The sequence below is a fragment of the Trifolium pratense genome, linkage group LG7 (genome assembly GCF_020283565.1).
Source record: "Trifolium pratense cultivar HEN17-A07 linkage group LG7, ARS_RC_1.1, whole genome shotgun sequence".
NCBI classification, from domain to species: Eukaryota; Viridiplantae; Streptophyta; class Magnoliopsida; order Fabales; family Fabaceae; genus Trifolium; species Trifolium pratense.
This window is the reverse complement of record NC_060065.1, coordinates 3,607,935-3,634,174: the sequence shown is the minus strand read 5'-3', so window position 1 is coordinate 3,634,174 and position 26,240 is coordinate 3,607,935. Positions and strand designations below refer to the sequence as shown.

General features: G+C 33.5%; 4 protein-coding genes across 6 annotated transcripts; 2 read left to right on the top strand and 2 right to left on the bottom strand.

The window, feature by feature from the left end:
• Positions 1–1,988: 1,988 nt before the first annotated feature.
• LOC123893716 (ER membrane protein complex subunit 1) lies at positions 1,989–9,430 on the bottom strand. Its single transcript, XM_045943512.1, has 12 exons — positions 9,114–9,430; positions 8,653–8,780; positions 8,399–8,461; positions 7,478–7,599; positions 6,750–6,865; positions 5,843–6,644; positions 4,791–5,522; positions 4,028–4,249; positions 3,850–3,945; positions 3,516–3,710; positions 3,263–3,376; positions 1,989–2,557 (listed from the first exon to the last, which is right to left on the bottom strand). The coding sequence occupies exons 1-12, from the start codon at positions 9,212–9,214 to the stop codon at positions 2,297–2,299; spliced, it is 2,952 nt and encodes a 983-aa protein (XP_045799468.1). The 5' UTR covers positions 9,215–9,430; the 3' UTR covers positions 1,989–2,296.
• A 4,492-nt stretch (positions 9,431–13,922) lies between these two features.
• LOC123893714 (probable beta-1,4-xylosyltransferase IRX9H) lies at positions 13,923–17,285 on the top strand. 3 transcript variants are annotated; one of them, XM_045943511.1, is made up of 5 exons: positions 13,923–14,184; positions 14,599–15,494; positions 15,620–15,872; positions 16,157–16,378; positions 16,767–17,285. In XM_045943511.1, the coding sequence occupies exons 2-4, from the start codon at positions 14,602–14,604 to the stop codon at positions 16,331–16,333; spliced, it is 1,323 nt and encodes a 440-aa protein (XP_045799467.1). In that variant the 5' UTR covers positions 13,923–14,184; positions 14,599–14,601; the 3' UTR covers positions 16,334–16,378; positions 16,767–17,285. The 3 variants fall into 3 exon arrangements, with proteins under 3 accessions (XP_045799467.1, XP_045799465.1, XP_045799466.1); XM_045943509.1 differs by having other exon boundaries at positions 14,302–15,494; XM_045943510.1 differs by having other exon boundaries at positions 14,302–15,494; positions 16,747–17,285.
• A 714-nt stretch (positions 17,286–17,999) lies between these two features.
• Positions 18,000–22,950, top strand: LOC123893713 (tocopherol cyclase, chloroplastic). The gene is made up of 10 exons (XM_045943508.1): positions 18,000–18,436; positions 18,534–18,778; positions 18,931–19,010; positions 19,831–19,907; positions 19,986–20,155; positions 20,581–20,678; positions 20,985–21,092; positions 21,706–21,822; positions 22,359–22,508; positions 22,608–22,950. Exons 1-10 carry the CDS (start codon positions 18,195–18,197, stop codon positions 22,782–22,784), a joined length of 1,464 nt encoding a protein of 487 aa, XP_045799464.1. The 5' UTR covers positions 18,000–18,194; the 3' UTR covers positions 22,785–22,950.
• Positions 22,951–24,312: 1,362 nt separating this feature from the next.
• LOC123893739 lies at positions 24,313–24,849 on the bottom strand. Its single transcript, XM_045943540.1, has one exon. It carries the CDS (start codon positions 24,847–24,849, stop codon positions 24,313–24,315), a length of 537 nt encoding a protein of 178 aa, XP_045799496.1.
• Positions 24,850–26,240: the final 1,391 nt, after the last annotated feature.

Sequence of the window (26,240 nt, the reverse complement as noted above, 5' to 3'; positions counted from 1 at the left end):
GAGTATTTGGCGCACGCGTAATAACATTATTTTTAGAGGAGACTGTGTCAACATATCATCTTTAGTGGAGCAAATTGTTTATTTTTCTTGGTTTTGGTTTATAGGCCGAACAGGGAACAATGTTAATTTAGTTTTTTCTGAATGGCGTAATAATCCTTTAGATTGTTTTCAACGCATCTAAAGTGATCTATTCTGAATTGTAAGGGTTGAGTACCCCTTGTACTCCTTATAATTCATTTTTTTGCTTATCAAAAAAAAAAAAAAAACAAAATATTGAGCTACCATTCAATACCTAACAACTTATTACTGCATTACGTTACCTAACAATTAGTCCTTGTTCCGCTTCTTAATTGTTTTCACTTTTCAAATATGGTAACAAGCATAAGGGAAAAATATTATTTTTACTGTTGTATGTACAAATTTTAAAGGTGGAAGTAAACATATGAGTAATTTTATAATTAAGAATGAAAATAAAGATGGTGACAATGTTATGAATACGTCGGTCTATGCATATAGAATGCGATGTCCGTTATCAACTGAATTAAGCTCATGGAGACCGAATAAATTTTATTTTATTTCGATAGAAAATATTTTTTTTAACTCAAACATGAATATATGGACAAATTACATAGAATAAAGATAATTGTTTTTGTCAGATAGCATATAGTGGCTAGAAAATTTCACCTTTAAGATGAATAAATGAATATCTAGAGTTAAAACCCAGCCCTTACATATAAAATATGACGTCCATGTTAACTGAGTTAAAGTTACCGGAACGTGTGAATTTTATTTTACTCAATCTTAGTGTCAATGTTAATGGACATTTTTGTGGCTTTATCCTGAATAGAATTAGTACTATAAAATTTAGTGTAAATTTCATTTCATAATAAATGCTTTCAGTTTTGGTAAGGGAATAAAAGAAGAAGAAAAAACATGAACCGAAAAATTACACTTAACACAATGGGAAAACCCGGACTTGTGGATTTAGACAAAAATAATATATTATTAAGTCATCCACTTGAAGTATGAGACAATGTCATTTGTATATGAGAGAGCCCCATTTGTGTGGTCCCAAGTGTAGACTTGGTACCACCGACTAGTTTTGCCGGAGAAAATATTCGGTAAATCCTACCTACCTCCACCTCTTCCCACAATTTACACATTCGCTTTCTAAATAACGGGGGGTGTAAAATGAAAATATCAGAGGCACGTATGTAACCCGGGGGTGCGAGAAGAAAAACTCTTATTATCATGCATATATTCTAGTCAATGGGCCTGGCGCTATTCACTGAGATGTTTTCTCTTCCCCCCTCCCATGAATCTTTTATACCCCCCAATATTCCAATTTTACCCTTGTAGAAAAATTTGGTTCGCATAAACCGAATTTTTTCTAGTGCAAATTCAGAGTAAATTTCGGTTTTTAGAAACCGAAATTTGTTTTCAAGGCAAAAAAAAACTTCGGTTTCTACGAACCGAAGTTTTTTCAAGGGCAAAATTGGAAACTCAGGGGGGATAAAAGATTCACGGGGGGTGGGGAGAGAAAACATCATTCACCGATGCTAATGTAATTTCGTTATTGAGATTTTTGTTTTCTTTTTTCTTTTCCCCCATGCAAGAAAAGGAAAAATTCTTAACCCACCCATCATGTTTCTCTTTCACCCCCTAGCATGCTAAATTTTTTGGAAAATACGTTCAGAATTTTTACACTAAAAACAATTAGAAAACACGTTTACCGAATTTTTCTGTGCTAAAAGAAAAATTCAGCAGGTGGGTTGAGAATTTTCTAACAAAAGTATAAAAAATTGTCAACCTTTAGATCATCGTTTTTTTTTTTTGACGCATCTTTAGATCATTGTTAATTTGTCAATTTTATACATATTTATTTTATTTTTTTTTAAATTGTAAAATATCAAAACAATTAAAAAAAGAACAAAATTCATACTATATAAATCTGTAATTCGACTGAAGGAAAATGATTGGAAAAGAGGAATCTGTAAATGTGTCACTGCAATTACAATAAGGAGCAAAATATTTCATCAAATGCAGCCTACCTTATTTGTTTCACAAAGCAACTGCAGTTGAAAGTATGTGATTCTCCTATATAATCCTCAATTTACAACATTAAGATCATCCATTCAGCCTCAAACAGTGGAATGTAATGGAATCTTACATCTTTTGTAATTCAAGCTACAAGATCTCAGCGAACCTCCGAAATGAACTAATAAATAAAAAAGAAACTAAGACCTACTTAATAGTTCAAAATTTAAGAAATTATACGACAGATATGGATGACAGATCATCTCCATTTCTCTTGTAGATCTTTCCTCTCCGATAATACATAAGTAATAAATAATGCTGCTACAAGTGCAACAATTGTTAGAAGAAGTAGAGCATAGTTGAAATCTTCAGTCAGTGAATCGTAAGTCCTAGAAGGAGCAATCTGAGTAAAAAATAGATCTACTCCATAGGCGAAGACGAGGGATGTAGACTCCAATTTGGCAGGCACTGTTACTATACCTCGCAGACCTTCTACTTTTAGGGAATGTGTAATATAGGACTGCATAGATTCAAACAGAATGTGTGAATTTCATGTTAAGTACAGTAAGCTTAAAGAGAAGTACAAGTACCGAGTTTGTTTCAAATGCTTATCTAACTACTATGTATTTGTTCAAGCAGATCTACTAGTTAACTGAGGTAGGAAGGAGGATATGCAAATGCAAGCCACGGCAAGTAAAAGCAAGGCTCAAAGTCATTTCTCTATTCTCATTTACTAATCACCAGTTCTCATAGTGGTATATACTAGGAACAATTGTGAACCATTGGTGTCTAACTCTCTGGCTACTCCCTCTGGTACACTGCAAAATTTCCCGAGAAAAAGAAGGGACAGGGACAGGGTGTGTTATGTATAGTCAAACCAGAATTTCCGCACGCATGCACGGATATATGTTGGCCTGTTATGTACTTTGCTTTAATCCGTTCAAAACTTTTTGTCATCCAAAATATGTCCCCCATCCCCCTCTTCTCAACGTACTGTCTCCCTGACCAGAAGGATTTTGATATTTATTGTGATAAAAGTAAGGAATTTGTAAACTTACCAACGATTTCAAAATTCACGTCACAAATTATGTACAGTATGCCGTGATAGCACTACTAATTAATAATGTTTTCAATCTTTTTTACAGTTAACAAATTTCTATTAAGAAAATAAACAAGGATTTTTTTAGCTGGTATCTAAATAAGGAAACCTCGGATGAAAATATACCTGAGAAATGATTGGCAATGAATCGGTAAGAGGAATAATTCCTTCTTCTTTCTCAGCTTGTGAGGGATTAAGAGTTCTCCGAGGATCCAAAAATCGTTTATCAACTGCCAAAACCTGCAGCAACAAAAAAATATACAGTATGTCATTAGCTTGAAGAATCTGAATCAAATTAAAATGAGAAAACAACAAATTGTTTCATGTTTCATTTGTCAAGTTTTCATGGGGGGAAAACAGTCGCACAAATAATTCCTACCTGATCACCAATTGTTCCAATAAGAAGCTGCTTAGAGGTTATACCCTTAGCAGTTGAAGTCACTTCAATGGCTTTCACAGAATGAGTAAAGAAGTATGATTGTGATTTTGCAGAGATTTCTGGTCGATAATAAGAAGAGATGGGCGATGTAAGATTATGCTTCCCAAGAAGAAACTTCCAAATATCTTTGTTATCCTGTGAAATATATTCAGCATATATCACATATCTCATTAGAATGAACAAAGACAAGAATAGTAGAAATAATGAATGAATGAACAAAAAATTAGATAGAAGAATAATAATCAAATAACAATACACAAGTTGGCTGACATACCGCCCGAGACTGGTCATAGACCTCGATAACTGACATCTCATGTCTGTGAGCCCTGAGATTAAAATAGTGGTAGACAACCCAGTTTTCACTAAATACCTACAGAAATAATATTCATGTCATGTGAGAGTCAAATTCATATAATACACCTTTTGAATGAGAAGGTAGTTCAAAAGCTTACGGCATGAACAGGACCCTGGCAACCTTGATGGGTCATGCGATGCAATATGCGACCAGTAACAGTATCAATGATATAGATAACCAACAATGCCTCTTCTGGGGTTGCTGTTCCGATGTCCCCACTGGCTTTTGGAGCTGCATTTGCGACAAAAAGTATATTCTTTGATATATACTTGTACATGACATCGTGGTCAGTCATAACTTTTGCTTGAGTATGAACAACCTAAATGAAATGAAAGAGTAACAAATTTAGGAAGGAAACAAATAAATGACCAAAGACTCAATGAAAGAGAAAGTTATTATAAAGTTTAAGTGCGTTGAAAATCTTCAATTGTCGTATTACTTACGATTGATTGTTATATTGAAAGGTAACTACATATACAACGCAAATGACTTTGGAAAAACTACAGGCATATTGATTTGGGCGCATAACCAAACTTGGATATTAAGATTGTCAAATATTACACTACATGATTATTGGTAGAGATCAAGTCAAAAACAAAATTTCATTCTTTATAATGATATTGTTTTATTTATGATAAAACCCACCTCAAGCAAGACAACCTCTCTACTTACGCACATATTCATTCGAAGAAATAATTTATTTTTTTATCAGATAGAAGAAATAAATTTTGAATAATGCATTTTTATATACCTTAGATAGGATATTATTTTTTCTAAAACATAAGATGATCTGTATTAGATGCAGTAGAACATAACAAAATATGTTCTTTTAAGTAAAAACCTCAAAACCAAAATCGTACCTCATTTGATTTTCTTGTCACTGTTGCAATAATCTTTTCTGATTCAGATGGGAATACAATTGACCACAAGTCCCTGAATACAAAGCAGTATTCATCCACAACTTCATGAATGCAATTACTCTTCAAGGCATGACCTCTGATAACACCATTATCAGCCTCAACAGAGTACCAGTATATATTTGAAAACTCATGTTTCAGAATCTCACTAGCTTCAGGAGTTCTTGGGTATAAATGTGCATGTTTGTTAAAGTCTATAATAAGATGCAGACGCTGTTCAGTTGAATCAGTATAAGGCAGTGGAATAACTCGAGCAACAGTATGAGCAAGACTCAAAGAATTGAGTTCCTTCCCTGTGTATGCATCAAGGAAAGAAAGAGCAGTGGGTGCACTCAAACTTGGTCCACATCGCCCGATTACAAGAATAGATGGATTCTCATCCAGTGCATGATGATGTGGAACCTGCCACTGATAAATGTTAAGCCCAACTGGATGTTCGCAGTCCTCTGATTTACGCAGAGTATTAAGCGTAATAGACCAAACGATGTGTCCATCCCCGGTATGCAAAGCAAAAACCTTTCCAGCCCTTGTAAGTACTATAAGCAACTTACGAAAACCGTTATGATCACGAGTCATTTTGCTTTTCTCAGAACTCCCCAACCTAAGCTTTTGAATAGCTATTTTATCCTCAGGGCTTGCAATCATTAGAGTTCCTTTGAGTTTCAGAACATGTCCCTTTAAATAATAAATTGTCATATGAAAGTTTCACCGTTAGAACAGTAGTTAATGCTATCCACATAAAAATACTAATAACATTAAAACAACAGTTTGTATACATATAGATACATATCGAGCGGAAGTGTGTGAGAGTCTAATCTTGATGACCACACAATCATACAGTAACAGTCAAGATTGTTCACTTCAATACAATCTTGATCATACATTTCTGTTGTATGGTCAAGATTAATTCTTCTAATGAGAGATGCTCGCACTTCACACACACAAAATCGTATAAAAAAATTAGGTTATCCTTGTTAAACATATAAAGGACATACCTTAAGCCATTCGAATAGGTTCTGTTCTACTTTTGCCACAGATACACCTTCCTTTTCCACAGGTAGTTCTGATGTTGTTACATCAACAACTGAGGCAAGACCATCCTCTCTACTCCAGACAATTTCTCCTTGTTGAACTAATAGAAGTGAATGATCCTCCATTACCATCAATGCTCTGAAACCATGAGATCTATCTGTCCTGACATAATTGTTTATGAAAATCTTCTCAATATTTCCTCTTTGATGGTCTATTACCAGGTTTTCCTTTAGCAAATCACGACTCCAATCATTAACATCCTTTATTGAGAGGTGAATTTTATTGTCTTCATATTGAACAAATGCAAAAACATGTTGATCCTCTGAAATTGACAGAGCATTGCTAAAAGCTGCTGTATTATCAATTTTGTCCACCACCGCCAACTCACCTTCATTTGTCACTTTAATTAAAAGAACTTGGGAATTGATTTTTAATGCGGACAGTCCTGGAAGCCTTGATGGTAATATTACTGCCTGTCCCGACGAATCCTTGACGAGGTCTGAAATTTGCTTCTGGTTGTAGTTAATATCTCCATTGTTGATGTTTATTGTTACTATCTTTGACCTTGCATCATCCAATACTAAAAACTTATCATCTGGGACATATAATGATTCCCCAGAAGTTCGAAAGGGAAGTGCTATATGATTATTCTTCAACAACTCTCCACTCTTAGCATCCAATTCATACACATAAAACTTTGAAGAACCAACAAAACCAGCTACATAGATCACTTCGGGAGACTGAATAATATGGCTAACTTCAATGCTGCAAATACAATTAAGACAAATAAAAGGAAAAAAACATCAATGGTATTCTTTTGCTTCAAAAAGAACATTTGGCTTTTCAAACTCCAAATCTGTTTATTCATACCTCTCACCAGCAAAATCTTTCTTCCAGAGAACTTCGCCATCTATGCTAGAAATGGCATGGAGACAACCTTTACCAAAAACAAGGATCAAATCATCCTTGTCAGATTTCAAATTTTTCTGCAAAAAGTAAAAACAGCAGTTAATTGCATGTGTGCATCAAATATTCATGCACTTCCAAGTTCAAATACAACTAAATAAACCAAGGCCAAGGCAGGTTCATGAAAGTAACAGAGGGTCGGTGCAGGTTCATAAAGTTATTAGTGAGACCCATTTAGTAAATTTTTAGAGGTTTTGAGTTGGAGGGATAAAGTACTTATTAAGTACTATCATTTTAGAGGTGTTGAGTTGGAGGGATAAAGTACTTATTAAGTACTATCTTTAAAAAATTATAAATAAGTGGTGTGTACACGTAAGACCCACTTAGGCACCAAAAAATGGAATTCTCCACCGTAGATGCTTTAACTCCCTCCAAAGGCACTAGCGGGACTCGAACCCGGAACTTTCGGATCCAACGCCTGTCTTTTTACCACTAGACCAAACCTTTGGAGGATGCTCACTTAATGTGTGTGTCCTTTTCATAGATTTGGAGGGTGTTGTACCCATTATATCAATTATTGTTTCTTACCCTTTTCGTAACATTCTTACTTTACTCGAGAAGAAACCACAGTCACATTTCATATGTATATAACAAGACAAGAAAAGCTATAGTACTTATAAAAATACACTTACTGGAATGTTTAATATTGACTTTGATGCCTTTGATCCCTGAAGGGAAGACTCCCAAACCATCTGCCCGTCAGGTAAGTTCCATGCTCTCAATATACTCCCACCAGAGGAAAGAGTAATGACATCTGAAACATTTAAAAACACAATCATGGATTCTGCTACTAAAATATGCTGAAACTAAAACAAAAATTGATGCAGAAAACAATTCACTCCAACAAAGTAACAACAAGAGCACGGAGAAAAAAGTCAGGTTAATGAAATTTCAAGCTAGGAAATCACTGTCTTTTTGTACTAGTGCAAGACATCATTTAATTTATTTTAGTTTGAAACAATGAGACAACAAACACATGGAATATCATTGCTTTCCAAGATGCAATTAGCCAAAGGAAATATTTGGACAATAGACACTTAAGTGGTGATGAAAAGAGCTAATTTGAGGCTAATTTACTCTTTGATATCTTTATGAAATTAGAGTGAGACGGGCATCAGATTGATGCACCTAGGTTTTAGATCTGTGTGTAATCCCAACATCTTCAAGTGTAACCACATATGAGAATTACAACAGAGAATGCAATAAAAGAACTGCATGTGACTATGTGTTTTATGAGGAAATATGTCATATATTTGGTCAATAGCTTGTTATTCAAATATGTTAGCAGAAGAAATCCAAACAATATATTTTCAAAAGGAATACACGTTTCAAATAGCTAAACTGAGTATAAAAAGGAACAGACATGGATGATGGTAAACAAGAAGAATCCTGGACATCAATGTCACGTCTCAATAACAAAATAGTGTTCTTAATAATAAACGTTAAAACAAAAGTATAGCTTCTCACTTCTCAGCTGTGCAATTAAGACTAGATAGCATGTCATATCATTTTTCATGAAAAGATATAAAACAAACACGGGTTAGGCATAATACATTTTCCGAGGGCAATGTCAATTCCATCAACAACATCATTGGTGCCAAGAACGTGCCTCCAAACTGCAAGCAACAAAAACACAGTTCATCATTTTCTAATTCCAAAAAAAAAACAAATAACCAAGCAATGGTTATTGCTTGGAAAGGCTCAATTTACTTTGAAAACAGTTCAAGAATGCAAAACAATATTAAAATTGTTTTAAAAAATAACTAAACTAATAAACTGCAAAACCAGATGAGCAAATTGGCCATACAAATCTCTCCATGGCGAAGGTCGAGTGAAGCCACGACATTCTCTTCAGTGGACACTAAAACGCGCTTTCGCCCGGTCTTTTGAGTATGGAACACAGCATGCTTCACCTTCCCAATATACTGTTGATGCCTATAATTAATAACCAAAACATATTAACCAGTCACTAATATTTAAAATACATAATTAAAAGCCAAATTGATGCATTTAGAATCACTGTTTTCAATGTAAACTTGATTATGCTCAAAGATAAAAACCACCGATCAATAAATCAACTAAGGTTTAGATTAATTAGCTAGCACTTGCAACAACAACAACAACGACATCGATAAGTTTCAAATTAGAAAGAATTTCAATGAAAATAGATCGAGTTTTACGGTTACAAGTGAATAATGAAGACGATTTGAATTGAATGAAGGTAAAGTAATTAAAACGAATCGAATGAATAAGAGTGATTGAACTAACCAATCCATGAGGCCAACTTGATCTTCGTAAAGCGAAGAAGCGAGGTTGGTTAGTGAAAGGAAAAGTAGAAAGGAGAGAAAAACCCTAATCGCCATGGCCATGGCGATTCAGCCACAGAGGGATGGATCTGAATGAGTGAGTATGTTGTAATGTTCGCAGTCCACGGCGTTCTTTAGAAAGATCGTAGCTGCTGACTTCTCCCAGAACGCAATGTTTTGTTTATTTTTTGATTTTGGATTATATTTTGGTTCGTGGTTAAGGTTACTATAGTACTATTAAAATAACAAAATTAGGGCCAGTGTAAATTATGAATATCTATCTTTTTTTTATTTTACGCAATTATGAATATCTATTTTTTATTGACTTTCATCATCTTACAATTATTTTTAAATTGATTTTTTTTTCTAAATTTTTATTTTTTTTACTAAATTTTTAAATTGATATTAATGAGTGATATTTAAGGTACTAGCCATGACAATATAACCCATATCAAAGGGTACCCGCCCGCCCGCCCCGATTTTGATAGGAAAAACCGAATTAATTGGCTTTGGGTTAGGATTTTCCCCGATTTTAAAATGTGGTGGGCGGATAATAGAGACATTGATACCGACCCTGAAATCGTCCACGAACATGCCCCGCTTATATATAATTACATTTTACCTCTCTTAAATTATAAAGGCATAAACAAAATTTTAAATTATATTCATATGTTTTGGTTTATTTTTAAGTTGAGTATTACATAAAGTTGTTTTTTCTATTTATATTTTTTATTTAACAAATAATTATATTGTCGAAAAAAATAGTTTTCAACTTTTACCCCTTTTTTAATAAAAAAATTACCAAAATTTAACCAAGTTCATATGAAAGCGAGTCGGAATGGGGATACCTGAAATCCACGGGAATACCCGAACCTCGTTAGGTATGAGTTTGGGGTTATACTTTTCATACCCATTGAGAATTTGAACGGATTTAGAAAAACTCGAACTTTATGGGTTTGAGTTTATGAAAAGCAAAATTCACCCCCGACCCGCTCCATTGTCATGCCTATATGGTACATTTGGATTAACTTTTTTAATATAATTGGATCGACTTATTTTAAACTTATGTTAATTTATATATTTTATTTAAGTCGTTGTTTTAGTATTTGGATAAGTTAGTAATAAAAAATGTTTATCATAGTTTCATAGGTCACTAGTCATGTGATATTTTAATAAGTTTTCATAATATATTTATTATTGGCTTAACATGAAGCTTATGAAAAAATATCTCATTTTGTATTCTCACTGCTCCATTCTACACATAAACATATTTTTTTAAATTTATTTTGAGTAAATTTTAAACTTATCTTCACGCTTATATTATTAAGAGTATTGCATTTATCTTTTTTTAAAATTTATCTTTTTGAGTCAATCTTAAATTTTATAATTGTTTATGTAATGACACCTTAAAATACTTTAATTTATGCAAAATATTTTTTTGTGTACATATTTAAACATAAAGAGTTTATTGAGTATAAGAGCTTGTGATGTAACCTTTGGTGCAGGGCCGGTCCTGAGTATTTGGAGGCCCTGTTTGAAAATTAAAAATAGATCTTTAATAAAAAATACAATTTTTTTAAAAGTCATTCTCTATTTGAATTGTAAATAACATAAAAAATAGTCATCATAGTAAATAACATCTAAAAGTGACATATTTTAATCAATAACATTAAAATACATTTTCAATCTAATATCATTATCAACTTACGGTTCTTTCGGGAAAAAAAAACTTTCTTGAAATGTTAGTTTCTGTTTTTTACAATCAACCGCAAGTTACTTATAAAATTAAGAGTGTGTCTATTAATTTTTTTAGTACTAAAATATTTTTAGTAGTAACAAAATCATTATTTTTTTTAATATATAATTTTTTTAATATATCGATATAAACAATTTAATACCCCTAAATGTTTGAGGCCCTGTGCGGTGGCTCACCTTATACTATACACCCAAAGGGTCGGCCCTGCTTTGGGTTATAAAATGGTGTGTTTGTTTTAGTTTTTTTAAGAAAGGATTTAATTTTTTTTCTTAAATAAAATCTATTTTATCATTTTAATAGTGTTTGTTACGGATTCTTAACAAAATCATTCTGTAAAAAAAATTAATCCTAATAGCTTTTCTATAATATATATTTTTTAAACTAAGGAACCTAAGTGTAAGAGCTAAGAGCTTCACATTTAAAAAAAAGAAAGTCATTTTTATTATAGTAAACAAACGAAAAATAACTTTAAATTTTTTTAAAAAAATCTCCAAAATGGAATCTCTAAATTTTTTCAAAACAAAATCATTTTTTAAATCTTAAGCAAACTCCCCTAAACTCATCCAAACTCTACTACTATAAGTATCTGTATAAATTATTTACCTTTATTTAAACAGAGCCTTAAATGAGTATTCCAAAAAAAAAAACTTCTTAATACTTTTTTCTTTTGGTAAGCAATACTTTTTTCATTTCATTATAGAGAGGGCGAACTCTCCTAAAAAAAAAAAGTGAAACTACATTACAATTATGTGGAGAATAGTAACCCTAATTAAGGCTATAAAAAATAAGGGTAAATAGTGTTATACCCCCTGCAAAATAGGTGAGCTTTGCGTTACCCCCCTGCAAATTTTTTTTTTTGAGATTACCCCCTGCAATGTCAAGATTCCTTGCGTTACCCCCCTGGCTCAACAAGTGGACATATGACATGGACGAATCTTGACGTGGCATGACACGTGGAAATTAATTTATTTTTTATTTATTTTTAATTGCCAACTCAGTAATTATTTATTTTTTAATTAAAAAAAAATGAAAAAAACTTTTTTTTTTAAAGAATTTTTTTTTAATTTTCCGTAAAAAAAAAAGTAGTTTTTTTTTATTTTTCCGTCAAAAAAAAAAAAACCCAACTTTCTATCTTCTTTCTTTCTATTTTCCGTAAAAAAAAATGTTGTTTTTTTTATTATTATTAGTTGTTATTATTATTATTGTATTTGCTATTATATATATATAAAATGTATTATATTTTTTTTATATAATAACAACTTTTAGTAAAAAAAAAAAAAAATAACAAAACTTTCTTTTAAGTATGTTCGTAAAAATATAACAACTTTTAAGTTATTTTTTTTTTCATTTTTTTAAGTAAAAAATAAATAATTACTGAGTTGGCATTTATTATATAAAAAAAATATAATACATTATATATATATATATATATATATATATATATATATAATAGCAAATACAATAATAATAATAATAACTAATAATAAAAAAAAAACAACTTTTTTTTTACGGAAAATAGAAAGAAAGAAGATAGAAAGTTGGGATTCATTTTTTTTTTACGGAAAAATTAAAAAAAAAACTACTTTTTTTTTATGGAAAATAAAAAAAAAGTTTATTTAAAAAAAAAAGTTTTTTTTTCATTTTTTTTAATTAAAAAATAAATAATTACTGAGTTGGCAATTAAAAATAAATAAAAAATAAATTAATTTCCACGTGTCATGCCACGTCAAGATTCGTCCATGTCATATGTCCACTTGTTGAGCCAGGGGGGTAACGCAAGGAATCTTGACATTGCAGGGGGGTAATCTCAAAAAAAAAAAAATTGCAGGGGGTAACGCAAAACTCACCTATTTTGCAGGGGGTATAACACTATTTACCCAAAAATGAATAATTTAATCCGAATAAGACTCGTAAAATATTGTTTATGTTTAGGCGTGACACCGGGGGGAAGGGCGAAGACAAATTTTGCCCCATCTGTTTTAATTTGGCTTACCTCTTAATTTTTAATAAAATATTAATTAGTTCTTTTCAATTTGGCTTAAATGCAGTTTTACCCTATCTGTTTTGAAAAATGTGGAATTTTACCCCCCTATTTTAAAATGCGGAATTTTACCCCCCTATTTTATAATTTGTTGGATTTTGCCCCCCACCAAAATTCTGCACAAAATCTGCTTCTGAGGCTCAAGTTCAAAGTTTCGCACAGAACTCAATTTGGATCAATAATTCACCAAACTGGTACCGAAATGGCCGCAATCGAGTTAGTTTTCCACAGAATCAAACTCCACTAAATTTGGAGATACAGAGAGAGATTAATTACCGTTTTAGTGAATGTATGTTCAAATTAATTATCGTATGAAACTACTACTGGTATTTTCGTCATGCCTCTCACCCCGTAGCTCATTTTTGAATAATATTTACATGTATGGAAATCTAACGAAATTACCCTTGTTGGCATTTCAATTTAGTCGAATTTGGAGTTACGATGCGTTCGGTAGACGATGTTGAATTTGAAGGTCACAAGTAGATTTCTGCAGAATTAGTAATTGGACAGACCTTCACTAAAACGGTAATTATTCTCTCTCTATAACTCCAAATTTAGTGGGCTTTGATTCTGTGGAAAGCTAACTCGATTACGGTCGTTTCGGTATCAATTTTGTGAATTATTGATCCAAATTGAGTTCTGTGCGAAGCTTTGAACTTGAGGCTCAGAAGCAGATTTTGTGCAGAATTTTTGTGTGGGGCAAAATCCAACAAATTATAAAATAGGGGGGTAAAATTTCGCATTTTAAAATAGGGGGATTAAATTCCGCATTTTTCAAAACAGGAGGAGTAAAACTGCATTTAAGCCTTTCAATTTTATCCTCTAACTAATCCAACATAATTTTTTGAAAAAAGAATGTTAGTATTTTTATTTTACTTAAAAAAAGTGTGTTTGACTGTTTTAACACTGTTAAACTTTTTAGCTTGCATCAACCCCAGCTTGCCCTTGTCAAGCACGTGATGATAGGGAATTTGTGATAAGGAATCAGCTAAGAAACACATCATTGTCTGTCTCTTTCTAAAACTATATTTTCACTTTTCATTTTATATTTTTTTTCCCTCCCCCTCAGGATTTTAGTTTTGAAGAAGTTTGCATCTTTTAGATCTCTAAAAAGTAAGCAAGCACAAAATCCTGAATCTCAATCTCAGATGGCACTGTCTTTTCTTTTCAGACAGTGCCACTTGGTTGCATAGTTGGAACCATTATGCGCCTCCATTCTACTTCGCTGTCATTTAGGTAATACTTTATATCTTGTTCCATTCTTCATTTATTAACTTTGCTAAAGTTGCTATCTTCAATATTGTATACTCAGCTCCCTAATTATTGTCAATTTTTGTTTTCATGTATTTTCAGTTTCTACTAGTGGTTCCTCATTGCAGCTTAAAAACTCATTTTTGGATATATGCCAGACAAGTTAACTTCATATACATTGCTTTCTAATTAGAATTGAACTCCATGTTTTCCTTTTACAGTGTTTTTTATGAGTATGACACACTTGTTATGACTTTGTTATTACTGTTTTTGGCTAGGAAAGACATGTAGTTTTTTTATGACCACTTTGGTTACATTTAAATACAACCTATACTTGCATTTTTTGTGCACAATTGGAGTAATTAAGGTTAGTGAACATTGGTTTGGGTTTATTTTAAGTGAATGGCATCTATTAGAAGAACCTTGTCTCCAGTTGCTCGAGCCGGAAATGTAGCAAATGTTGAAGGCTTTTCAGTAGCTTCCCCTTTGTCTAAGTCCTCATCAAGTCCTCAAAACTCTCCTTCGTCGGTCACATCATTGGACTCCCGTGCTTTTTTGCTTGGTGTTTTCTACCCAAGATCTTTGAGGGCTATTGAGAGATCAAATTCAAAGCCTAAGGGCCAGCTTTGGAGGAAAGTGCTTTTCCATTTTTTCATTTGTTTCATGGTTGGTGTTTCTATTGGACTCATTCCGCTCGCATCAACTAACTTGTCCTTGAATCTCATGTCGAAAGACTCACAACATCAAGATTTCTCTTTTGAGATAATATCTAGAGTTGGAAATTTACGGTCGCTTGAAAATTTGAAGACAAATGAGACATCATTAGTTGATGAGGATGTGAAATTTGATGCTACTTTGATTTCAGAAGTGCAAGAACAGGAACTAACAAATGGTGTAGCATATAATGCCTCGGATAGCAAATTCGGTGAAGATCTATATTTGGATTCTCAAAAGCTTCTCATAATTGTCACGCCGACTTACAATCGTCTATTTCAAGCATATTACTTGCATCACTTGTCACAAACTTTGAAATTGGTCTCACCTCCTTTGTTATGGATTGTTATTGAGATGAATTCTCAATCTGATGAAACTGCTGACATCTTGAGGAGTAGCGGGATTATGTATAGGCATCTCGTCTGCAAAATGAATCTGACCAACACAAGCCATAGGAACATTCTTATGAGAAATGTTGCAATAGCTCACATTGAAACTCACCGCCTCAATGGAATTGTGTATTTTGCAGACGATGATAACATCTACTCGGTGGAACTCTTTCAGCAAATGAGAGATATAAGGTATTTTTAGTTCCATCGATGCTACTTTGTGTGATAGTATCTGTTATTCACCTCTCACTCTTCAGTCAAATTGTGTTATGCAGAAAATCTTTAGCATATTCTTCTTTCTTACAATGTTTTTGCAGGCGATTTGGAACATGGACTGTTGCAAGACTATCGGAGGATAGAAGTGGCATTGTCTTGCAAGGGCCCATTTGTGATGGAAGTCAAGTGATTGGATGGCACACAAATAATGAATCAGATGGGAAATCTAAAAGATTTCACGCTGAAATGCCTGGTTTCGCCTTCAATAGCACGATACTTTGGGATCGAAAGAAGTGGCACCGGCCCAATCCTCAACCTATCAGACAGCTCGAATCAGTCAAGGAAAATTTGTGGGTTGGTAACTTATCTTCTTCTTTGGTGCTCTTACATATTATTATATAGTATAGTGTCTTTTTCTGTATCCAATCCAACCTGTTGAAATTGGTTTGCAAAAAAATGTATCAAATTTCAGATCAGGTAACATTTGTAATTTGTGGTGGGGGGATGTTCTACATTCCCTCGTGCTATGGCTCTCCTCTCTTGGTTGAGTGACACAAAAAATATAGCTTACTGAATTATACACATGAAAATGATGTTTTGATCAATAGTTAATTTATTTATTTTTTCTATTTATGCAGGTTAGCACGTTGATTGAGCAGATTGTTGAAGATGAAGGTGAAATGGAGGGTTTAATGAACGACTGCTCAAGAGTTATGGTTTGGCATATTGATCTTGAGTCGTCTTATTCTTTCTATCCTCAGAAATGGATTACCGAGAACAACCTCGATGCCATTTGGAATCTTCCACTTGCGTGAAATTCTTGATAAAGAAAGTCGAGAGCACTATATTTTCATCCTGTTGTAAGTGAAAACTTCAGTCTCTAAACTACTACTTTGTATCCTATTTACATTTGTTTTAAAATAGATTAATACTCCAATGTGATGTTTTATGAGTCTTGTCCGACTCAAATTAGTCATTTATATTTTGCTGATATAACCGGGAGGAATGTTCTCAGGTTAACATCGTTGTAATTTTTTTTTTCTGGGCTTAGGCCCTCCAGTATATAAAAAAAAAAAGTTTAAACATCAATTAATTATATACTAAGCTGTAAAAGAAGGGGTGATTTTTGTTTTAAATGTGTGGTCATATTCATATACTCAATTTGTTATGTCCCCATAATAGTACATGATTCATGCCATTTTTGAACTTGTAATTTAAATTATTTCAGCATTCTGTTTTGGATTGCAGGGAAGATTATAAAGAATTGGAAGTCATCATGCTAGTGCTTTATTATTTATCTTCATCTTCTCATATGGATACTCTGATATCCCATTCGCCGTGACAGTGGCTTATGATACCATCCCAACATGTCCATCGATTAATACTGCAATTTAACCTCGCGTTATAATTAAAAATTGGGGTTCATTCTGAACTTTGAAAAGGCAGGAATGTTTCAATTGGCCAGTTGGTGTCTCTTGTATAACATGGAGAGCAATTTTGAATCCAAATATTATTGAGAGGTACGAAGCATATACTACCGTTTAGCATACATAAGAGCTAGATATTGAATCTTTGGCCACTTGTTTAAGATGTACGAGTCCCTTAATACTCGGACTTGGTATTTAACTATTTGAATGTGTACCTATTTGTAATCTTTTTCGTTTGACACTTTATGTAAGATTATCACATGAATTACTTATGTTAAATTTTAAGACGAAATGTCAGAAGAGAAAACACTGATTGCCAACAGGAGCTTATCGGGCAAAAGTTAGAACCACGACTCCAAACAGATATACGCGTACATGTAATGCAACACATGAGTGATTGTTGGTTTTCCTGGTTATGATGCCTGTGGGGCGTTGTTCAGAGACTCCAATGCCACTTTTTTAGCAGCTTTTGCTTGTAATATTGGCAATTCAACTACTTCAGTTGCTTCACTTTCAATAACATGTTTCTGCATCCTTGGAAGATAAAAACAAATGGATAAATTGTATTCGTCTGACTAGTTTCATGAACTTCAAAATTACTCATCTATAAAGAGAGAAACAATTGTGCTGATATGCTGGCTAGTCTCTAATGGTTGTTTCCATTGGTTAGACTCTTTTCGTATTTATAAGCTAGTTCAACCAGTATTAGATTAAGTGCAATCGGAAATGCATGCAGTCGGGTGTAGTCAGTAACTTAAAACCATTTGATCAAGTTCAAACGGTTCGGATCTTAAGATAATTTTTTATTTTAGTTTAATATAGAATTGAGATAAAATCTAGACCGTCTGATCAAAATCTATGGTCTAGAATTTGTTGACAGCATGACTGCAGCATCATTTTTTGAATGCATCGAATCCAAATCCTAGTTCAACTATAGTTTTATTAAAAATTACAAATTTAATCGACTAATTCATCCTAAACGTAGACTTTTGCTTATAATTAAGAACGAAGAGAGTATCTTATAAATAAATTATTGACTATAAACCAATCTACTATTGACAAGTGTACAACATTGTGAGTTACGTGAGTAAACTACTCCCATGTCATGTGGTTTGAATTGAAGTGGGAGATGAGATGAGATGACAACAAAGTCCTAAACAGTCGCAGCGTCTTCTTCTTCTTCTTCTTCTTCTACAACTAACTACTCGTCACGTCACTCTGAAACAAACGACAACATTCATATTCATCCATGGAAACTAAGCTATTAGATCCTCCTATTCTTTCTCTTCATTTTCCCTCTGTTTCTTCATCCACCCCAAATTTCACACGCACATTCTTCCCCTTTCCTCTTCGTAATAATCATCATTCTCTTAAACTACTCGCTCACAATTCACACACCGATCCCATTCAAGATAAACAACAATCTCAATCTTCAAAACCTATTTACTCTCCTACACCCCCCAATCGACAACTTCGAACCCCTCACAGCGGGTATTCTTTCATTTCTTTAATTTCATTATCACTATATAATTATTACATTACTGAATTGAAATTGAAATTGAAATTGAAATTGAAATTGGGGTTTTAGGTATCACTTTGATGGAACTGCTCGGAAATTCTTTGAAGGTTGGTACTTCAAAGTTTCCATTCCTGAAAGGAGGCAAAGCTTTTGCTTTATGTATTCCGTTGAGAATCCTGCGTTTCCCAAGCAATTGACGACGTTCGAATTGGCGCAATACGGGCCTAGGTTTACTGGCGTTGGGGCACAAATTCTTGGTGCTGATGATAAATACATTTGCCAATACACTCAGGAATCAAATAACTTCTGGGGAAGTAAGCAATTTTTTCCATATTCATGAATTGTTGGTTGAATTTGGGGGAATAAATACATAAATTTTGTATTTTTATGTAATTGTAATAATGATGATGATCATCATCACATTGTTATATAACTTATAATAAGTCTCTGTTTTTTGAATGATTAGGTAGAAATGAACTGATGTTGGGCAACACTTTTGCGGCTAAACAAAATTCTAAACCTCCAAACAAGGAGGTTCCTCCTAAGGTAGGTTTATATATAATCTTTCAATGTAACTGTTTATGACTCTATGCTATGTATCAGTCAATTGTCTGCAAATATTTGTTACTCCACTATCATGCATTTTTTAGTTTTGAGAAACTAACTCATCTCATGAGATATGTCTTAAATAATACACACACCCTTCAATAGCTCAATTACACTTACTACAAACTATATGGGATATGTGGTGAGCGTTGTTGGGTGTGTGCGTGCCATTTAAGCATACCTTGTGGATCGTTTTTCTTCTTAAGGTGCTTGACTATCATCAATGCTCTATTCAGATAAACAGCCTAATTAGCACGTATTGTATAAGTGCCTATCATATAAGTGTTTTATGTATAAGCTATTTCCATAACAAAAGATAAAATAAAGAAAATTGGCCAAAGCTTATGAAAATAAGCTGAAAACAACTTATGGATGTCATAAGCTGTTTTCATAAGCTCTTTCAAAGAGTTTCAGAAGTACTTTTACCAGTGGATAAACTCAAAAAGTCAATCCAAACAGCCCTAAGTGTTAGCTTCCTTGTTACCGCTACACCTTTGTTGAGCTATAAGTGATTATTTTTCAATGGCTCTGGACCTCTGGTATTGTCTCTTCCTTGGACTAGCTTTTCGTACTTCATAGGTAGTTCTATACACTCTTCTGTTGGTGATAATTTCCTTAAATTCCCAACAATTATAGACTAGCGGGCAAATGGTTTATATCCTGTCATAGTTACATTACTGGTTATAAAAGTGAGTTATGGGAGCAAGACTTACTCTTTATTTCCGTTTAAAAATGCTTCTTATTTGCTCCCTTTGCATAGGAATTTAATGATAGAGTGTTGGAAGGTTTTCAAGTCACTCCCCTTTGGCATCAAGGTTTCATTTGCGATGATGGAAGGTGGGAGTTACATTGCTTTTTAAATATTGACTTCTTTGATTGATTAAATTTGTTGTTTGACATAAATTTTCATTATAGGTCGAATTACGTAGAAACAGTAAAAACGGCTCGCTGGGAGTATAGTACACGTCCTGTATATGGTTGGGGTGATGTTGGGTCCACTCAGAAGTCAACTGCTGGCTGGCTTGCGGCTTTTCCTGTTTTTGAACCACATTGGCAAATATGCATGGCCGGTGGACTGTCAACAGGCATGTGTTGTCATTTTCTAGTATCTGCATTTTTTATGTCTGCACCGAAATAGATTGATTTGATCAGTTTATGTGAAGCTATTATGGCTGTCCGCTGATGTAATTTGCCAAAGTGATTGGCATTTAGTCGTTTGATATCTACAAAAATATTACAGGCCAATAAGATTGTGGTATTGATTGTATAAAAAAAAAGATTGTGGTATTGAACATATATAATTATTGCTAGAGCTTGTGGCGAGTCAGGAATAGGAGAGTGGGAGTATGATAATGAACATTTACGAGGTCAATTTTAGACTAAAACTGAAATGCTAGGATAGCGCTTTATAATTAGTTTGTGAAGGTGCACTTGTATTTTAAAAACTATTCACTCATGTCTGTCATATGCGTGTTCTCTCATTTTTTCTTATATTAATATTGAATATCAGGTTGGATAGAGTGGGATGGCGAGAGGATTGAGTTTGAAAATGCCCCATCTTATTCAGAAAAGAACTGGGGTGGAGCATTCCCGAGAAAATGGTTTTGGGTAAAAAAACTCTCTTTCTTCAATGAAGTATATGTCATAGAGTTTATCTACAAATTGGTTTCATGGCTTGCTATGAAACTTAAGCTATAGCTTATTGCATGCAATCAATTGCAAGCCTTCTTGTATGTTGATTGAAAATTTTGGCCACTTTGCTGTGTTTCCTGGTTTTATGGTTACTTGAATTTTTCCAGCAGGTTAATACGCTTTCTTATTGTTATATTGATATTCACCTATTCTCACCAACATTTCGATGAGTGTTTGAATAACTTTTGTTTTTGTATCTCACGTAGTGGATGTCTTATGCAGGCTCAATGTAATGTTTTTGAAGGTGCTAGTGGAGAAATTGCACTTACAGCAGCTGGTGGATTGAGACAAATTCCTGGATTAACCGAGACATTTGAAAATGCTGCATTGGTAACTTCATATGCCATTCCACTATCAATTGGACTCATTTCAAAAATCTATTACACTGACTTTAGTAATATTGAAGATTACATCTAAAACAAATATTGGACAAGGATGTAAAGCAAATTTGATTTTTGTTTTGGTTAAAATAACATGTCTCTGCTCATGTTAGTTTTTCTTTGTATTTTATTGAATCTAAAGATGATGAAGTGCTTGAGTTTTTTAGCATCTTTAATTATGCATCAATTGCATTACTGACACTTCAGGAAAACATGGGTTCTCTACATAAAATCATGAATGATGTGGAGTTATGTTAAAATTTATTGTCATGTGGCTCAAGTAGGTTGATATTTCTTTTGAAGTGTTCTAATTCGTATACCTAGTGGCAGTTTTTATTTTATTTTTTAAGAAGGTATATCTAATGGAAGTTAGTGATTTCTTTTGTTTCCAATTGTGGTAAAGATGGTGTTCTTGTGTAGGATTAGTTTTGGGTCTATTTGCCATCTTTTATGTTGGTCACCACATGCAACAATCCTTTCTATTTCTATTATATATTATCTTATTGTTATTATTATTGATTTTTCTTAACTTGTAATATTTACAATGTTGCAAATTGACGCAGATTGGAGTTCATTATGGTGGAAAATTTTATGAATTTGTGCCATGGAATGGTGTTGTAAGCTGGGAAGTTGCTACATGGGGTTATTGGTTTATGACTGCAGACAATGGCAATTATGTGGTAAGTATTTTTCTCCACGTACATTTTATTTTATGTTGGTGTTTAATATTACAACTAGTATAGTTTTGCATCTCATTTCCATTTCATTAGATGTTTAAACTACGAAATCTAAATATTCTTTTGATGATTGCTGTGGGAGAGGGTAAGCAGTTGAATGATCTGAATTCTGAGCATGTTAATGATTGTGCAATTCATACTAGCAAATGGGACTTGCTTTGTGCAACTTTAACTGTAAAACTGTCCTTTATTTCAATAAACTTTGATTTTTCAATTTCTATTTTTACTTTAACTGTAAAACTTTCCTTTGTTTTCACCTTGCTTCGTGTTTTTTCGAAGATTTATATAGACGAGAAAGAACACAAGTTTTTTTTATCCCATTTTCATAGTTTCTCTATGAATCTTTAAAAAGAAAAGGTGAAAACAAGGCGCACTTTTGCACTTATTACTAAAAACACAAAAGGTTTTCCCAAAGTAAACAACCTAGAAGGGTCTTCTAAGCTAAGTAATGACGGACTCAATCTATGATATTTTTGCAGGTTGAATTAGAAGCAACAACAGATGATCCAGGTACTACATTGCGTGCTCCAACCTCAGAAGCTGGCCTTTCTCAAGCTTGTAAAGATACATGCTTTGGAATTCTAAAATTAAAATTGTGGGAACGAAGATATGATGGCAGCAAGGGAAAGGTATTTTCTAATTCACACACAAAAATTGTTCACATACTTGGTGTTTGATTTTATTAATGAAACATGCATGCTGATGAATGTGTTATGTGAAAATGGCAGATCATATTGGACGTGACAAGTGACATGGCAGCTCTAGAAGTCGGAGGAGGTCCATGGTTTAACACTTGGAAGGGCAAAACATCAACTCCACCTGTTCTTAGCCGTGCTATTGGATTACCTGTAGATGTAGATGGCATCTATAATTTGTTTCCTCTGTTTAAACCACCAGGCTTGTAGTAAGTTGTTTTAGTATCCTTTCCTGTAAAACCTTTTTCTTGGGGCATGTAAGTGTTCACCGTAAGAACAAAATTTTGGAAGGGATTCATTTCATATGATTAGAAGCGTACAATGTTTATACATAGAAAGAATGGAATGAAAATGATTGTATGTTTAGTTGTTTATACTCCCCCTGTCCCGTTTTATAAGCACTCATTGCACATTTTTCATAGGCATAACATCAAATGACACCAACTCCTGGTTGTTAATCTAAAGGCCAAGATAAAGTTAGTAGTGTAATTATAGAAAGTTACTAAATTAATGTATATAATTATTATTAAATTAGTGTTTAATAGACTAAATGAATTTTTGGATCTCTATTTGATATTTTTAAACTTTTATTCCCCTTTTTTCTGAAATCTGTATAAAAAATTGATACATCGAAATTTTTCATATGTATCGTAGAAACTCGTATAAATTTCGTATTTTTTTCTTTTTCTAATAAAAAGTGGGAAGAAGCATTTTTTTTTTTTGCAAAAATGGAGAGCATGACATCATAGTAAGTCATCGACATCCTAACTATGTTGACACTAGGGTTGGGAATAGGTCAGACGGCCTACAAGGGCCTTCGGTCTGGCCTGTATAAGCCTGACCTGGCCTGGTTATTAAAAATGTCAGGCTTAGGCTTTGAAAACGGCCTGTTTACATAAATATGTCAGACTTAGGCTTCTAAAAAGGCATACGAAGCCTGATAGACCGGCCTGTTTATAATAATTATTATTTATATAATATTATTATTTATATCTTATAAAAAAATATTATTTATAATTATTATTATTTTTCGTAATCGTATTTGTTATTTTATTAGTTTTTAATTATTGTGTTAATCATTTATTAGCTTTTTCTTAATGTTGTAGAAATTATAAAAATTTAAATGTGAACTTTTTAAGGCCTGTTTAGCCTATTTAAAAAAACTATATAGAGAAGCTTTAATGTAACACAGACTTTTAAACAGGGTACAAGGTCAGGCCAGACTTTTAAAAGGCTCAGGCCAGGCCAAAAAAAATAACATTTAATAGGCCGCAGGCCAGACTCAGGCCTGAAAAAAAATCGTAGGCCAGGCTTAGGCCTGTCAAGGCCTGGCCTGGCCTGTTCCCAACCCTAGTTGACACCTCAATGCACTACCACTCTTCTACCATCTCACCAAAAGTATTATTAAAATGAAAAACAAAAGAAAGGGTGGGGGGCATAAACCAAACCCACCAAAACAAGATTAGCGAAAACGATAATTAGACAAACCAACTCTATCTCTAAAGAAACTCTCTCTAGAGCAACTTGGTAATTGATCCCACCAGACTAACCCATCAACAAAAAAACCCGCATTAGCTAATCTGTCTGTACAAGTATTTCCTTCTCTATAAATATGAGAAAATCTAAAACGAAAATTTCTAACGATATGAAGACAATTTTTCCATTTAACCTTCAGCTTCCAAGGGACCACATTCACATTAGTGAAAGCTTGAACTAAGAGGATAGAGTCACATTCAAGCTAAAGACGGGTCCATCCTTTAGCAGAAGCAAATTCAATAGCATAAATTGCAGCGCAAATTTCAGCATAAAGAGAGGTTGCAACACCAATGTTAGCTGAAAATGCACCTAAAAAAGTACCAAGATGGTCTCTAAAGATGCCACCACAAGAAGATATACCTGGAGAACCTCTAGAGGCTCCATCAGTATTGCACTTCACCCAAAAACTAGGGGGCATGATCCAATTGACTTGTTTAATAGATGGCGGAGGGGGAGGATGACAATCAACACCAAAATGCTTGAGGATAGAAAATTCTTTTATAGATGAGTACATGTGACCTTTGGAATAATGAGCTGCTTGATGAATAAGACTTTTCACATAGATCAGATCACGAGAAAAATAGGGATAAATATCATTAAATCTGACATTGTTCCTGCATTTCCAGACCTTCCACAAAATATTGACAATGGCTGCAATAATGAGATCATGTAATTGAGGACTCCAACCTTTGTTACACATGCCAAGAAGGGAATCAAAATTTGAGAGATCAAGAGGCATGCCTAGCAAAGAAGATAATCAGTTCCAATACTGCATTATAAAGGGGCAGCGCAAGAACAAACACTACAACAAAACTGCTCTGTAGCGTCAAAAAGTGTAGCGTCGGCCACGACACGGACGCTACAAGTGTCCCATTTGAGTCTGCTAGATAGACGCTAATCAGTTTCTATTATAAATCTTTATTTTAATTTAATAAGTATAGGTAGCGTCTACTTTCAGATACATTATTAAGATGCTAAGGAAAAATAAAGAACGGACTCATCTTAGCATATATTAAATTGGACTCAAACATTTTATATTTTTTAATGAATTTATAGAGTCTACACAGACGGACTCTAATGATTAATATAATAAATTAAATAAAAAAAACTATTTGTTAAGCACCAAAAAAATTCCCAATTTTTCATTTTTCCACTTTTTTTTTCATTTTCCCACTGATCAGCAATATTATAATATTATAATCATTATATTTATTATTATATCATACATCTTAAAACAATTTTTCTTTTCTTCCCAAATCTCAAATTGACTAAAACGAAAGAAATACAGAGCTCAAACATAGTTTCTTAACCCTAATCCACCGTTCACTCTGCCGTCGAAGAATAATCCTTCGCCTTCTCCATCTGTCGTTCATTCCGCCGTCGAAGAACAATCCTCCGTCAAGAACGTCAATCTCTTTGCCGTTATTCGTCGTTCTCGCGGTTCCAAGGTAAGTAACTTCATCTCTTCTTTAGCTCTCACAGTCACACTACCAAGTTGAGTATTACTCATTTTCAACAATGTTAAATTTAAACATCATTCGCACATATATATATAAGAACCCTTTCATTTTTTGAATCTTCATTTTTTGGTTCATCGCAGATACTCGAATTCAACAATACTGAAATCTGGCACGCAGTGAACACAATGCTGCACAAGATGCTATAGCATACGTTGCAGCAAGACAGTCGCAGAACACAGGAAATAAATAAATAAATTGCAGAATAATAAATAAGACAGATAGTTGTTAACCCAGTTCAGTGCAACGTCACCTACTCTGGGGGATACCAATCCAGGAATGAATCCACTATAATAGCTCTAGTTCAAAGCCCTCGACCAACACCCGATACTTGACTTATCACATAGACACTACCCGTGCAATCCTACCTAAGAACCTCTTAGATAATGAGACCCCGTCCCAAATTCCTTCTAACAACACGTACTATGTTGCTGTCAATAATAATAATCAGGATGGAGACACTCTCCTAGAAACTAGACCACACTCTTGCTTAAAAGCTTATGAGTGAATCACACACACTAACTCCGTGCTTAAAAGCTTAGGAGCAGCTTACAATAAACAACACAAACTCAGTCCTAAACTTGCATCAAATCGACACAAGAAAGGCTCACAA